The sequence below is a fragment of the Nycticebus coucang genome, chromosome 2 (genome assembly GCF_027406575.1).
Source record: "Nycticebus coucang isolate mNycCou1 chromosome 2, mNycCou1.pri, whole genome shotgun sequence".
Taxonomy (NCBI): Eukaryota; Metazoa; Chordata; class Mammalia; order Primates; family Lorisidae; genus Nycticebus; species Nycticebus coucang.
Window position 1 is genome coordinate 131,733,352 of NC_069781.1, and position 14,702 is coordinate 131,748,053.

General features: G+C 43.3%; 1 protein-coding gene across 1 annotated transcript; it reads right to left on the reverse strand.

Moving 5' to 3' along the window:
- Positions 1–4,540: 4,540 nt before the first annotated feature.
- Positions 4,541–13,771, reverse strand: SELENOS (selenoprotein S). Its single transcript, XM_053581855.1, has 6 exons — positions 13,650–13,771; positions 12,863–12,997; positions 11,314–11,420; positions 7,821–7,910; positions 7,640–7,712; positions 4,541–5,215 (listed from the first exon to the last, which is right to left on the reverse strand). The coding sequence occupies exons 1-6, from the start codon at positions 13,723–13,725 to the stop codon at positions 5,136–5,138; spliced, it is 561 nt and encodes a 186-aa protein (XP_053437830.1). The 5' UTR covers positions 13,726–13,771; the 3' UTR covers positions 4,541–5,135.
- Positions 13,772–14,702: the final 931 nt, after the last annotated feature.

Here is a 14,702-nt window from a genome sequence, read left to right on the forward strand (position 1 = left end):
AATAGGATTGTAGCAAAATGTGGAACAAGCAGTCACTTGAAAAGCCCTGGTGTACTGCTGAAATTGCCCACCAGGAGCACAAGCCTGAGCTAGCCAGCCACCTGCTGCCAGCCAATTGGCAGACATGAGTGAGGGGCCTACCCAGCCTCCAGCTCACCCACCAGCAGACCACAGCATGAGTGAGTGCAGCCAAGATCAACTGGGCCCAGCCCAGTCGAATCTTGAAGACAAATGGTTGTTTGAAGTCATTAAGTTCAGAGTGGTTTGAGATGCTGTGTGTTCGGCTTTGCACCTTCAACTCATCCTTTTCCCTGTGTCCCTCAAGGGCCATCAGATACATTTTCCAAATCAGAGGTCACACTGGCAAGCTTATTTCTCCTGTGCTTTTTGATTAGACTCTCCCTGCCTTGTTTTTTAGAGACAGGTCTCATTGTGTTGTCCAGGCTGGACGAGAACTCCAGAGCTCGTGATCCTCCCACCTCAGCCTCCCAAGTAGTTGAGATTACAGGTGTGAGCCACCATGCCTGGACAGAGTTTAATTACAAAGGATAAATTCATCTAACTTAAAATGAATATTTTTTTTTTTTTTATATATTTTTTTGTAGAGACAGAGTTTCACTTTATTGCCCTCGGTAGAGTGCCGTGGCGTCACACAGCTCACAGCAACCTCCAACTCCTGGGCTTAGGCGATTCTCCTGCCTCAGCCTCCCGAGTAGCTGGGACCACAGGCGCCCGCCACAACGCCCGGCTATTTTTTTGTTGCAGTTTGGCCGGGGCTGGGTTCGAACCCGCCACCCTCGGTATATGGGGCCGGCGCCCTGCTCACTGAGCCACAGGCGCTGCCCACTTAAAATGAATATTGAGAATGACCCATGAAACTTTCCACCACAGGTGACCTTAAGAACAGCTTTAGTATAGAAAACATTTTCAAGAAAACTAGAGGTCATGGCAGAGTTGGCAAAGGAGAGGGGTGTGTGCTGCAAGACCCTACTGCAAGGAGGGACATATAGAAAATATGTTATTAGGTCAAGTGAGACCAAAAACCCGCCTAAAGTCTGAAGTCTGATGAACCAGTAAGAGCATTTGGGGTGTATGTAATAAGGCAGAGGCCAGGTACATCTACTCAAGCTCACTCTGTAGGAAGATAATCCAGAGGGAACCAGGGCTTTATTTTACATGGCTTTGCTCCTTATTATTTTTTGAGATAGAGTCTCACTCTGTCGCCCTAGATAGGGTACCATGGCAGCATAGCTCACAGCAACCTCAAACTCTTGAGCTCAAGCAACCCTCTTGCTTCGGCCTTTCAAGTAGCTTGGACTACAGCTGCCCAGCTAATGGTTTTTTTTTTTTTTTTTTGTAGAGTGGGGCCTTGCTCTTGCTCAGGCTGGTTGGGAACTCCTGAGCTCAAGCCCTTGCTCTTTCTAAGGTGAGAACATGTTTAACTCCTTGATGAGGATGAGCCAGAAGAAAGGGTATGAGGGAAAGGACAGGAAGAAGACAGAGTGGCCCCTGAGGAGGGGATGGGACCCAACATGCCTGTTCAAGTCTCCACCTCAAGCTATGGACAAGGACACAACTCAAGGAATGATTCATCTAATTATTCCTACCTAAAAATTTCCATTGAAGATTCATATATATTCTGTCCAACAATTTATTAATGTTGCTCCATGATTAGGACGCATTGGCTCTCACATTTATTTAAAACTTTACAGCTCTGGAATGCCTACTACGTCAGTTCCCAGTTCCAGCCAGAGCCCCTCTAACCAGGCCTGAAACACGTTCTTACGTGGCCTGGCCTCTTTTGCTCCACAGGTTTCAGGTTCTGGTCTTTGAGCTTTTGCTCATTCCTTCAAGAAACGGACAAGAACTACCTTTGCTGGCAACCTCAGTCCACCCTTCTTAACTGCTTTATTGCCCTAGACCTACCTGTAACACATAATTTTCCTCTAATTATTCATTATTCCACACAACTATTTCATTAGCTCAATGAAGCTTCTGGTACCTTGATTACCTTAGGCCTCTGGCTGACAGGAACACAAAGACAAGTAGCCCATAGCAATTAGGGCCTTGGGCCAGTTACTTAACCCCTCTAAGCTTCAGTTTCTGAAAACCAAGGTTGCCAACAGTACCTACCTCATAGACTTTATTAAGGATTAAATATAAATGTATGTACCTGCTACATGGTAACTATGACCAAATGCAATCTTCAAGTGATAACCATCATACAAGTGAAAGTTTTCCTCTACCATTATCTCTTAATCAACTCTCCATGACACCATCCTTCCACCACCACCAAAAAGTGCCAGATGCATGGGGGACATTCAGAATTTAAGCACTGGATTATGACTTGATAATTTCTAAATTTATGGGAAAAATGAGGTCTGATGATAACCAGTCACATCTAATAGCATACTGAAACATGCTCCTCTACTTTCCCTGTATTTCTTAGTTTTGTTTCTATTTATTACAAACCCTTGTGTCCAGTGATGACTATTTTTTTTTAGTAATACTTGTTTTTTTATTAAGTCTTTTGCATATAGATCATAAATACATTTATGCCAATTTCAGTATGTTGATTATTTGTACAAATTGAAGTGTTTACATCATAATAATCAATATAGCTTTCACCTCATTTACCCAATTATAACATTAGGACATCTGTGCTCTACACATGATAGATCCAACGTGTACTTGCAATGTGCTCCACAGTTGTGGTCCCCCTACTATCCCATACTATTCCTCCCACCCCCTCCCCATCCCTCTCCCTCTCCTTCATCTTAGGCTAAAATTGTGTTTCATTTTTCATATGCAAGTGTGAGTTATTACAAATTGGTTTCACAGTAGTACTGAGTACATTGGATATTTTTTTTTTTCCATTCCTGAGATACTTTACTAAGAGTATTTTCAGTGATGACTTTAGATGACACTAAGGAAGTTGTTCTGCACGTGAAACCCTGGCCCAAAGCCCTGGTACTTATAAAGCAAATAGTTAAGAGTTGCTTAACATGACCTTACAGCTACACAGCTATATTAAAAGAAGAATTATTAAAAAGTTTCTTTATATTCAACAAGGGAACCTCTCTACACATAAATAAATCTGGATGAAATATTTTCACTTTTTTTTTTTATTTTTGTAGAGACAGAGTCTCACTTTATGGCCCTCGGTAGAGTGCCGTGGCCTCACACAGCTCACAGCAACTTCCAACTCCTGGGCTTAAGCGATTCTCTTGCCTCAGCCTCCCGAGTAGCTGAGACTACAGGTGCCCACCACAACGCCCGGCTATTTTTTTGGATGCAGTTTGGCCAGGGCCGGGTTTGAACCCACCACCCTCGGTATATGGGGCTGGCGCCTTACCGACTGAGCCACAGGCACCGCCCTGGATGAAATATTTTAATTCAAGTAAAAAATTTCCCACGTTGTATATTTTCCATGCTGGTGGGAATCCAGTTAAAAATTGGAAAGTAAGGATCCAGGGATTCTCTAAAGTTCACAGGGCCCACTCTTCTTCTCACTGACCCCCATGTCTGCTTGAGACCCTCAACTTCTTCCATAGTCCAAATGAAACTCAAATCTCTCCAGACTAAAGACTTGGTCTTGATTACGCCAAGCTGTCTGTAATTACACTGCTCAAGTGTTTTGTTTCTTCTCCTTTAACCCTTTCTAATGGCCATTCCCAAGAGATTTTAAGTACCACTCATCCAGACTGCCTTTTCCTCTTTATGTGTCAAAAGAGACAACCACTGGGCGGCACCTGTGGCTCAGTGAGTAGGGTGCCGGCCCCATATACCGAGGGTGGTGAGTTCAAACCCAGCCCCGGCCAAATTGCAACAACAACAACAACAGCAACAACAACAAAATAGCCGGGCGTTGTGGCGGGCGCCTGTAGTCCCAGCTACTCGGGAGGCTGAGGCAAGAGAATCGCGTAAGCCCAAGAGCTGGAGGTTGCTGTGAGCTGTGTAACACCACGGCACTCTACCGAGGGTGGTAAAGTGAGACTCTTGCCTCTACAAAAAAAAAAAAGAGACAACCATGGAATATCCTATCTGCATCAGATACTCAGTAACTGTTGACTAATTTATATAGGAGACCATTCCAAATACTCTTACAGCTAATTGCCACTGTTTTGAAGGTTCATTTTCATGATCTAGATTCTATAGCAGGGATCCATAAACCACAGCATACAAGCCAAATTCAGCCCATAATCCTTAAAAAATGTAAAAATCAAAAACTATGCAATAGAGATCCTATGTGGCCTATTAACATCTAAAGTATTTACTATCTGGCCCTTTATAGAAAACCCGAGATAGAGCCTCTAGACAAGAACATAACAAATGATTCCCAGCATAAGGGAGATTAGTGATAAGGCCCTCAGAAACCTGGTCAGCCTGTGAGGCACCTTGAGGCAAGATGTTTCTTTATTCTATTAATTCAGCAAACTAAACTATCCCTCAAGTGCCTAATTTGAGGGATAAACACAAGGGAGTCTGCCACTTGCCATGCTCATTTCAGGTGAATAATAAGAGAAATAAGTAGTAATAGTTGGAGGTTGTAATAAAAAGCTGTTTAATGTTTGATAGACAAGTTCAAGTTCACAAAGAAATTTCCTTGAATAAAGAAGCTAAAAATGTCATTTGCAATTTTTAATATTTACAGTGGCTTTATACAAAGTTCTGTACATAGAAATAAATATACAGAAACAAACCCCATCAACTGTCTGCATCAGTAATCCTCACTGGTGGGCTCACCATTTATAAGGAAGACATCATTCAACGCAACCTGTCACAGAGACTGTCCTACCAGCAATGACTTCTAATTTAAAAGATCACTATTAGGCCTCTTTATCAATATTGCTAATCATCTAGAGGCCTTTACTTACCCAACTAGCAATTAACCATGAAATCAATGGATGCAATCACTGTCTTCAAGTGAAGTGTGACCAATGACCTACACCTAATGGCAACATCTACACCCTCTGGTGACCAAAGCCCTCACATATGCTGTGTAGTTGAGAACAGAAATAAACCCCACTTCCCCTTGGCTAGTCAACTGTGAAAAGCGTGCGTAAGGCAATTGAATTGAGGGTTAAGTATTCCTCTTGTTAACATCAAAAGTGACACTAACAAGATTCTTAGCTTCATCCGCCAGATGAGGGGCCTCTGCGTCCAGGTCTCCAGGAGCAGGCTCCTCCTCCTTCACCAGACAGAGGGTTATAACCTGGGATGAGAGAAAAGCAGCAGAACAGTAATGAGAGCTGAAATCTGAGAATACCGTGTATCAAAAATAAAACTGCAAGTCTGACATGCACAAAGATAGATATGGATTCCGTTCTTGTGGACATTAAAAAAAAAAACAAACTTTCAGCTATGACATCCAAAAATTCACTTATATCATGATTGCAGTTTGAATCGACTTTCTGGTAGGAAAAAAAAAGCAGCAGCTATTCAGCTTCTTGATCTTTAGTTCCCAAAACACACTAAAAAAAAATTGCCAAAAAACCCTCAAGATGGTTTAAGTATATGAAGTCTCCCATCACTGTGCTTGGTAAAATGAATACTTTCAAAAAAGAGCTGTTCAAAATATAGAAAATTGATTTAAAAAATCAAAACAGAATGGACCTTGCCCCTTCTTTAAGTCAGGACTAGGTTACTGTATCCTCCTCTCCCTTCCCCCCATTATGCTACTCAGAGTCCATAGACAATTGGTGACTTGGTTGAGTGCTCAGGCTCGAGAGCCAGACAGACTGTAAATGAACTGGTTTTGCTCCTTACTTGCAGTGGAATCTTGGGACAATAAAACTTCATGCCTCAGTTTCCTTATTTGTAAAACTAGACTAGCTAAAGCCCCAGCTCAGGACTGCTGGGGACACTGACAGAGGTCATGTGCACAAGCATGTCATGCCATAACATCTCTGATTTCCATTCTTCTCCTGAATATCACCACTAATGGTGTTTGAAACTAGGCTTCCAGAAAAACAAAGTTTTAAATAACATTTTCTTTTTCTTTTTTGAAAGTTTCACTATGTTGCCCTCTGTAGAATGCTGTGGCGTCACAGCAACCTCAAACTCTTACACTTAAACCAGTGGTTCTCAACCTTCCTAATGTTGCGACCCTTTAATACAGTTCCTCATGTTGTGGTGACCCCATTGGAAACTGTATTAAAGGGTCGCAGCATTAGGAAGGTTGAGAACCACTGGCTTAAGCGATTCTCTGGCCTCAGCCTCCAAGTAGCTGGGACTACAGGCGCCTGCCACAACGCGTGGCTATTTTTTGCTTATAATTATCTTTGTTGTTTTAAGTAGACCCTGCCCCGTTGGAACCTGCCAGCCTCGGTGTATGTGGCTAGCACCCTAACCACTGACCTATAGGCACCAAGCTTAAAATAGTATTTTCTTTCCAGATGCATCACTTCCTTTACAGCAAGCCAGGTTTAGTTTCTAAGACAAAGGGGATTAGAACTCAGCCATTATAGTTAGGCAATCTGTGGCTAGGCTGCCTTAGAGCCCATGTCCTGGTCACCTTAAGGCCTCTGCCATGCCCCTCTGATGCCATGGAGGACACAGTGTTCAGCCTAGAACTGGGTCCTACACAGTGTTCTAGTGTCTTTGTTCTCTCCTTTCTCAGCATTAACTTGCAAGTCCTAGCTAGAATCAAAAAGATTATTTTCATTTGTTTGAGTTACATCTTCCCACAGACTTGAAATTACTCAAGAATAAGATAAAGACTGCTATGGTACAAGGATAAGATAAAGGTATTGTGATATCACCTACAGTGCTCAGGGCAGTGCTGCACATAGGAGAAAGCTCTGAACCAACAGCTGTTCACATCTGCTTGAGAAAATTATTTGCAAGAAACAAGAATGGCCTGGCTGGAAAGACCCAAACCAATCCCCTTGACACTTAACTGCAAGACAGACAGGCTATTCCCATTCTACTTAGCTAACAACAGAGATGTCGTGGGATCAAGGAGAACACAACTCCTCTAGTACAATCATTCCAATTACATAGTGCCTAGAAGGTGCTCTGTATCTATTTATTTATGTATTTATTTTTTTGTAAAACCCTACTGGGTTGCATGATCTTTTTTTTTTTTTTTAAGATTTTTTTTTTTTTAATTTTTTATTATTTATTTATGTATTTATTTTGTGTGTGTGTGTGTGTGGTTTTTGGCCGGAGCTGGGTTTGAACCCGCCACCTCCAGCATATGGGACCGGTGCCCTTCCCCTTTGAGCCACAGGCGCCGCCCGCATCTATTTATTTAATCTTCACAATCCTAAGCTCAGGAAGTAGTCTCAATTTATGGACTAGGAAACAAATAGTATTTTGCTTTTAGAAAAGCGTATCTAGGGCAGCGCCTGTGGCTCAGTGGGTAGGTGCCGGCCCCATATCCTGAGGGTGGCAGGTTCGAACCTGGCCCCAGCCAAACTGCAACAAAAACATAGCCGGGCATTGTGGCGGGTGCCTGTAGTCCCAGCTTCTTGGGAGGCTGAGGCAAGAGAATTGCCTAGGCCCAGGAGCTGGAGGTTGCTGTGAGCTGTGACTCCACGGCAACAAAGTGAGACTTTGTCTTTAAAAAAAAAAAAAAAAGGATATCTAATAAGCATCAGAAATTCATTAGCAATTGACATCATTTAGTGCTTACCTCCTCCCCTCAAAGGCTTTCTGTCAGTTTTCCGTTTTGGGATGACTGAAGATGGACCAGAACTGTCTTCTTCCTATTTGAACATATACAGATATAAGAAGCAATTAAAACATTCTTTTTGATAAATCTAGAAGATAAATCTTGACTAGAAAAATGTCAATTGGGTGAAGTCTCCAGTCACCTGAGGCTTCTTTGTATTTCCTTTGTAGCTTTTTCCTTCTTGCATGCTGTCCCACATTTCGATCTTCTGCCTCCTCTTTTCTTCTTCAAGCTAAGAATCACATATTGTACAGAAAAAATTCATAAGCTACCGTCTTTCTCAAAGAAAATGTCAATTTTTTTTTTTGAGAAGGGGGTCTTAATATGTTGGGTAGGCTGGTCTCAAACACCTGGCCTGAAGTGATCCTCTCACCTCAGCCTCAAAAGTGCTGGGATTTTATAGGCATGAGCCACCACCCCTAGCCTATGACAATTCTTAATTTAAATTGTCCTTCAAAACAAAACTTCACCCTCTTTTTTTTTTTTTCTATTGGCAAATAAGGAGTGTAACAAACAGAACCTTTGGTTTTTGTATATTATTAAAAAAAGCAAATGATTTCAAGGAAAAAAAGAATACTGATTCCATTCTTCTGAATAGCTCACTCTTATTTGGACTTTTTTTTTGAGACAGAGTCTCATTATGTTGCCCTTGGTAGAGTGCCGTGGCATCACAGCTCACAGCAACCTCAAACTCTTAGGCTTAAGTGATTCTCTTGCCTCAGCCTCCCAAGTAGCTGGGACTACAGGTACCCCCTACAAAGCCCAGCTATTTTTTGGTTGTAGTTATCATCGTTGTTTTAGCAGGCCAGGGCCAGGTTCAAACGCATTAGCCCTTGTGTATGTGGCTGGCACCCTAACCACTGAGCTGTGGGCACTGAACATTATTTGGACATTTTTGGTAATTTGGAAAAACTCTGACTTGCAATGGGCGGGCATAGCTAGCAGACTGGCTTTCTTGCCTACTGGCTTGGCCTTGGGCAAAGTCACTTAACTCCAACACTTTAGGATATGAGGATCCTGGGAGAAAAGATCTGAAAGTGCTTTTGGGGAGTCAAACACTAAGAAAATAATGAAAAACTAATCTCCGCAAAAAACTATGCCCAATAATAAGCACCCAAGAAAGCTCACAGTCACACAGTGGATGGGTTCCCAAGACAGAAAAGAAAACAATGCATCTGACCTTTCCCTCTGCTCCTCACTGCTTGAAGAGCAGTGTTCCTTCCAGTAACTGAGTACTACACTCACACGCCAAGTGCATGACAAGTTCACTTAAAACTCTCACTTCCAGTGGAATCCAGACCCAAACTGCAATTTATTCTGGTTCCAAATAAACTGTGATTCCATAGGATGTGAAAAAAGATCCCATAAAAAGCACATATCCAGGAAATTTCTCCACATCATCCAGGATCCACTGGCACCACATCCAAAACCTGTCAATTCCTACTTCCACTGTCTGCAAGTACGCAAGGTCAGAAGGAACCACCTCTTGACATAAAGGCTGTTTTATACTTACAGCTAGACATCTGAATGAACCCAGCTGACAAATTGACACCACAAACAAGAAACCTCATTTAGCTGTAAGCCAAGCAGGTAAACCACATACCATACAATTTTTAAATTGAACCTAAGTTTTTGTCCCTCTTCCAATGTTAGGAGACTCACATTACAATTTTTAAAAGTGACCTTTTAAAAGATTTTTTTAGCTACCACAAAATGCATGACCAAGCCAAGTTACTAACATACACACGCACAAATTCAGACCCTGAAGTCACTGAATTCTAATACATACAAGGAATCAACTTATTATACTACTCTAGAAACAATAATTAATGGTGGGAAATCTGGGGAAAAAAGAGAATCGCTCAAAATGGCATACATGTATACTACCATTTCTATAAGAAGGGACTCATATATGTGCTTTTTATATATGGATAAAATATTCCTGCAAAAATACCTAAAAAACTTAATATGGGATACTTGGGTATTAGACAGTGGGGAAGGAATGAGGAGAGAGATGTAATTTACACAAGATAGATTTGTTTTTTTTTTAGGCTAGGCACCCATAGCACATACACCAGCCACATACACCAAGGCTGGCGGGTTCGAACCCGGCCCAGGCAAGCCAAACAACAAAGGCAAATGTGATAAAAAAATAGATGGGCGTTGTGGCAGGCACCTATAGTCCCAGCTACTTGGGAGGCTGAGGCAAGAGAATCGCTTAAGCCTGAGAGATTGAGGTTGTTGTGAGCTGTGACGCCACAGCACTTTACCGAGGATGACATAGTGAGAATCTGTCTCAAAAAAAAAAATTAGAATACAAAAATAAAATTTGTTTTTACATGTGTAGTTAAAAAAAAAAGTTAACAGTACACTTTAGATTAACAACTACATAAGTAGAAGACAGGCAACCACCTGACATGAACACTGAAGGCTGCTGGGACACGGTGACCAAAGAGGGAGGGAGGGTGTGTATGGTCTTGTTCTGTCCTTTTCCTTTGGGCTCCTGCCAAGCTAAGGAGACCAACTCTGCAGTGGATGATTATATAGAAACAACAAAAGCTGTCAGCAGCAGCAGAAAGGCACACAGACCTGGAAAACGCTAGAGAGACACAGGTAAGACCACAGTACAACCAAATTCTTCTCTGAGGGCTGGCAGAGACTTCCTTTTGAGGGAATGAAGATGGGGCCATAAACATCTGGACTGAAACTAGAAAGCACAGTCTACATTTGGTCCTTTGCAGGACATAGATCAGGTCAAAGCTAGTAGGTGATCTTAATCCTGTGAAGAATGGTACAATCTACTTAGCTGCTCACGACAAGCCTTGATTCTTCCTTTCCCCCAACCAAACCCTGTGCCTTAAAAAACTTCTTTCAAAATTCCATCTCCTGTTCTCCATCTCTGATACAGAATGAGCCTTGGCAGAGCCCACTGCTACCTTCCCCTGGCTTTCCTTCAATCCACTGAAGAGTAGCACCACTAAGATAGGTTGTGTGAGGCACACAGCTTAAAAGAGCAATGGGGCAAGAAGCTGAATGTGTATTCTGTGTCTGGTGGCCTAAGACCTGGACAATTCTGTTGGGTAATACTGCTGTAAGGGAGTCACTAAAAACCAAAATCAGAAACATTAAGATACCCTTTTTAAAGAATATTTCTGCCCTGAACAGTAAGAAATTTCATAAGAAACATTAAAGTTAGGCTGGGCTTGGTGGCTCATGCTTGTAATCCTAGTACTTTGGGAGGCTGAGATGGGTGAATTGCTTGAGCTCAGGAGTTTGAGACCAAACTGAAAAAGAGACTCCATCTCTAAAAAACAGTCAGGTGGTGTGGAAGGCACCTACAGTCCCCAACTACTCGGGAGGCTGAGGCAAGAGGATGGCTTGAACTCGAGTTTGAGGTTGCTGTGAGCTGTGACACCATAGCACTCTACTGAAGGCAAAAAAGTTAGACTGTCTTCACAAAAAACCCCACTAAGTGGAAGTGAATTCAATGAATTGTGATTCACTGAATCTAACAGGATAGGACCCTCTGCTATAAGTTTATAAATAAAAACATACACACACACAGAGCCAGTGTTAACTGCTAAGCCTCAAGCAATTTTTTAATACTACATACTCAAACTAAAATCAGTTCATACCTGTTTTAGTTTTTCCTTATGCTTTTCAACTTGCGCATTTAGTTCTTCTTGCATTTTCAAACGAGCAGCTGCTAAAGCCTCTTGTCGTTTAACAACAACATCAGGTTCTAAAATGTCAAAAAAATTGATAAAACACCCTGCACAACATGAAATGGAAACTTTGAGTGTCCATATTATTAGAAGTATAGAAAGGCAGACATCAGATAATGAAAATATATGCTTTTGTATGAGTAATCTTATCCTCTATGTATGTATTTTCTTACTTAAGGGGGCTGGAAAATTTATGTTGCTTACTCATAGTTCTCAACCCTAACTATCCACATAACTCAGAACCCCCTTATAAATGCAGATTTCTGTGCTCCCCTCAGCAATTTGAATTCATCAAGTCTGGGACAGTGGCCCTGTGAATGAAATATAAGTGGTCTCACGGCCACACAGAAATTACATTATGCAACTTGGCTACCTCACTAACACAATGTCTAGGTTGACCAGAATTCTAGGAAAGATAAAGTTTTCTGAACCCATTCCTTAATTAGCCCAGATGTATATCAGAAAGAGGTAAAATTTCTTAGGTATTTGTTTCTATAGAAAAGAAAAAAATCTTTCCAACTAGCAGTAAGAACAGAAATGCACATCCCACTTTAACCTAGGTTTTCATCTGGTTTGTAAACCAAAGCTTTCCATCTCAAACTTAGTACTATAGTGACTCAGATGAATGACAATTCATATTTGTTTAATTACATGCTACTATTCTCAAAATACTTAACATTTGTTTTGGATACAACCACAGAAACTGTAGTTTCTACATCCTTTGGGAGAGAATGAATTTTTGCAGCAGCCAAATATAACTAGAAATTAGGTCTATGTGTAAGCTAGTGAAAATCAAAATGAAGTGGATATGGAGAACTAAGGCTGATTTCTCACTCACAATGGATTTTGAGATAACTCAGACCACTGTGAAGTTTTCATTTTAATCCATTCTATAAAATGAAAAACCACCCAACAAGCTATGCACTGAATGTTCTACACAATTCAGTGTTTTCCGTTTTATTAAAACAGAATGTTTTCCGTTTCATTAAAATACCTAAAGTTCTGGGCGGCACCTGTGTCTCAGTGGGTAGGGTGCAGGCCCCATATACCGAGGGTGGGGGGGGGGGGTTCAAACCCGGCCCAGGCCAAACTGCAACAAAAAAAATAGCCGGGCGTTATGGCAGGCGCCTGTAGTCCCAGCTACTGGGGAGGCTGAGGCAAGAGAATCGCCTAAGCCCAGGAGTTGGAGGTTGCTGTGAGCTGTGTGAAGCCACGGCACTCTACCGAGGGCAATAAAGTGAGACTCTGTCTCCACAAAAAAAAAAAAAAAAAAAAAAATACCTAAAGTTCTTTAAAAAATTGAATATGCACCAAAACTCAACTTCAGAGGCATAAAATGCCCCCTCCCCAATAGAAATAAGAATCATGTATTTCTTACTCTCAATAACAAACTAACTTTCACATAATAAAAGAAGTAGGTGTAAAGCCACCGCCCTCATTTCTATTATCCGGCACTAACCCACAGCAGCTGCAGCTCGGTCCAGCTGCCTCTGCCTCAAGGCCCTCAGCCGAGTGGAAAACTTCTGGAAGACCACGTAGAGAAGGACACAGCTGAAGACGATGTACCAGCCATAGGTGGCCAGCAGGGAGCCCACTGAAAAGAAAAAAAAGTTTTCAACAAACTAAAAATGACACTACTAGTTGACTTTTCCATGAAACTCAACGCTCTAGCTGAAGAATGTCTCCTAAGTAGACAGTTAAAATATAAGCGAGAAACGTAACAACTCTGGTATCCCTGAGAAGTGAGACTTCTCAATCTTAGGGGGAGTTAAGAGAGCAGTCGTGAGGATGGAGGGCACAGGAGCTAGGTTTTGAAGGATGAGGGGAGCTTATCCGACTCAAGGCAAAGAAAGACCTTTCAGACTTAGGGAACCACACCCAAAGGGGTGACAGCTAGGGGATGTTAGAACGGTGAAGGGATGTAAAGGAGCAGGAGATGCCTAGAGGTGAAAGCCAAGGACCAAGAGACCCCAGCAACTGCAACCGGAAGGGCTTGCTGCGCACAGAGTAAAGGACCTGCGCAAACAGGGTCGCCGGCACCACCCAGGGAAGTGAGACTCCGGGGAGGCCTCCACGCAAGGTCCGGGCCCGCTGCCCAGGGCCTGCGTGCAGCGCCAAGGCCCGGCTACCGGCCAGGATTCCCAGGCTCCAGCCGGAGCGCAGTGGAAGACCCACCGAACATGGCGGCGCGTCGAGGAGCTGGCGGCGCGTCGAGGAGCTGGCGGCGCGAGCTCACCGCGACTCACCCGTGACATGCAGGAAGCGTAGCCCCTCGGTTTCTAGGGCCGGGCGCGCGGGCAAGGGCTCCGCGTCGTCCTCCATGACCACAACAGCCACAGGCCCAGTCGCGTCACTTCCAGCCGAGCTCTTCCGGCCTGGCCCTACGCACACGTGGCGCGCCCGGACGCCGCCGCAGTCCGGACCAATCACGGATAGACCCCACCCGAGCGCTCGGCCTATGGTAAAGGGGGCATGGCTGGAGGCGGGGCGAGACGGGGACTAGCAAACTTGCCCAACGCTCGCTGAGGTTCCGGCTTGCTGCCGGCTTGAATGAGGGTCGCCGCCTGACCCCTTTCACTGATTTCTTATTGAATTTTTACTTTTTTATTGATTGGACAAGGGAGCCATCGCCCGGAGACAGGATTTGTGCTCATATCTTTGCCCCGGATACGTTGGGTGACAGGGCTCACACAGCAGGGTGATGACTCCCAGCCATTGAGGGCGCAGCTCAGGTCAGCCCTCACAGAGGTGTACAGACTACGTACGTGCGGGCAGCCAGGTTACCTTTCAGGCTAAGAGTGTCGCCACCTCAAGGGACTTAGAAGGTTTCCGCTACTTCTTGGGAACGATCAGAGTAACGGCTCCATCATGTGTTGAATTTTATTTATGATAGCGCTCTCGCTGTTTCCTTTGCTTGGAAAGCCGTCCTCCGCTGTCTTCCACCAGCCAAATGTCTCCACCTCTGTGGTGACTATAACCACCCTGTTAGAAATCTGACCTTAAGGTTTCTTTGGAGAAACATTTGAAGTGCACCTAAAAGGGGCTGGGAATTAGGGATAAAATAAAGTGAAAAAATAAGTGAACAGATGATGACGTCAGAATGCTCTGCTGCTGCCATCGCCAGGAAGAGTCTGGGAAAGGCACACAATGACTTGAAACCTGAATATAAATACGGCTTCAATGGCTGGTTTTCCATGAAGTTCCTCAAGGGAAATGGCTGCGGGGACCCATGCTCTCACTCCATCAGGCTCTCCTAGCAGTATGTTCAGAAAGGAGATTTCTATTGAAGGACTGGAGTT

What these genes read in the sequence shown, in the direction of transcription:
- SELENOS (XM_053581855.1), bottom strand. Translation starts at nt 13,725, where the DNA reads ATGGAGGACGACGCGGAGCCCTTGCCCGCGCGCCCGGCCCTAGAAACC. An exon ending in CCGAGCTGCAGCTGCTGTGG is followed by an intron (nt 11,421 to 12,862) that starts GTTAGTGCCGGA and finishes TTGACATTTTAG; the next exon opens with AACCTGATGTTGTTGTTAAA. An exon ending in AAAGCCTTTGAGGGGAGGAG is followed by an intron (nt 5,216 to 7,639) that starts GTAAGCACTAAA and finishes CTCTCATCCCAG; the next exon opens with GTTATAACCCTCTGTCTGGT.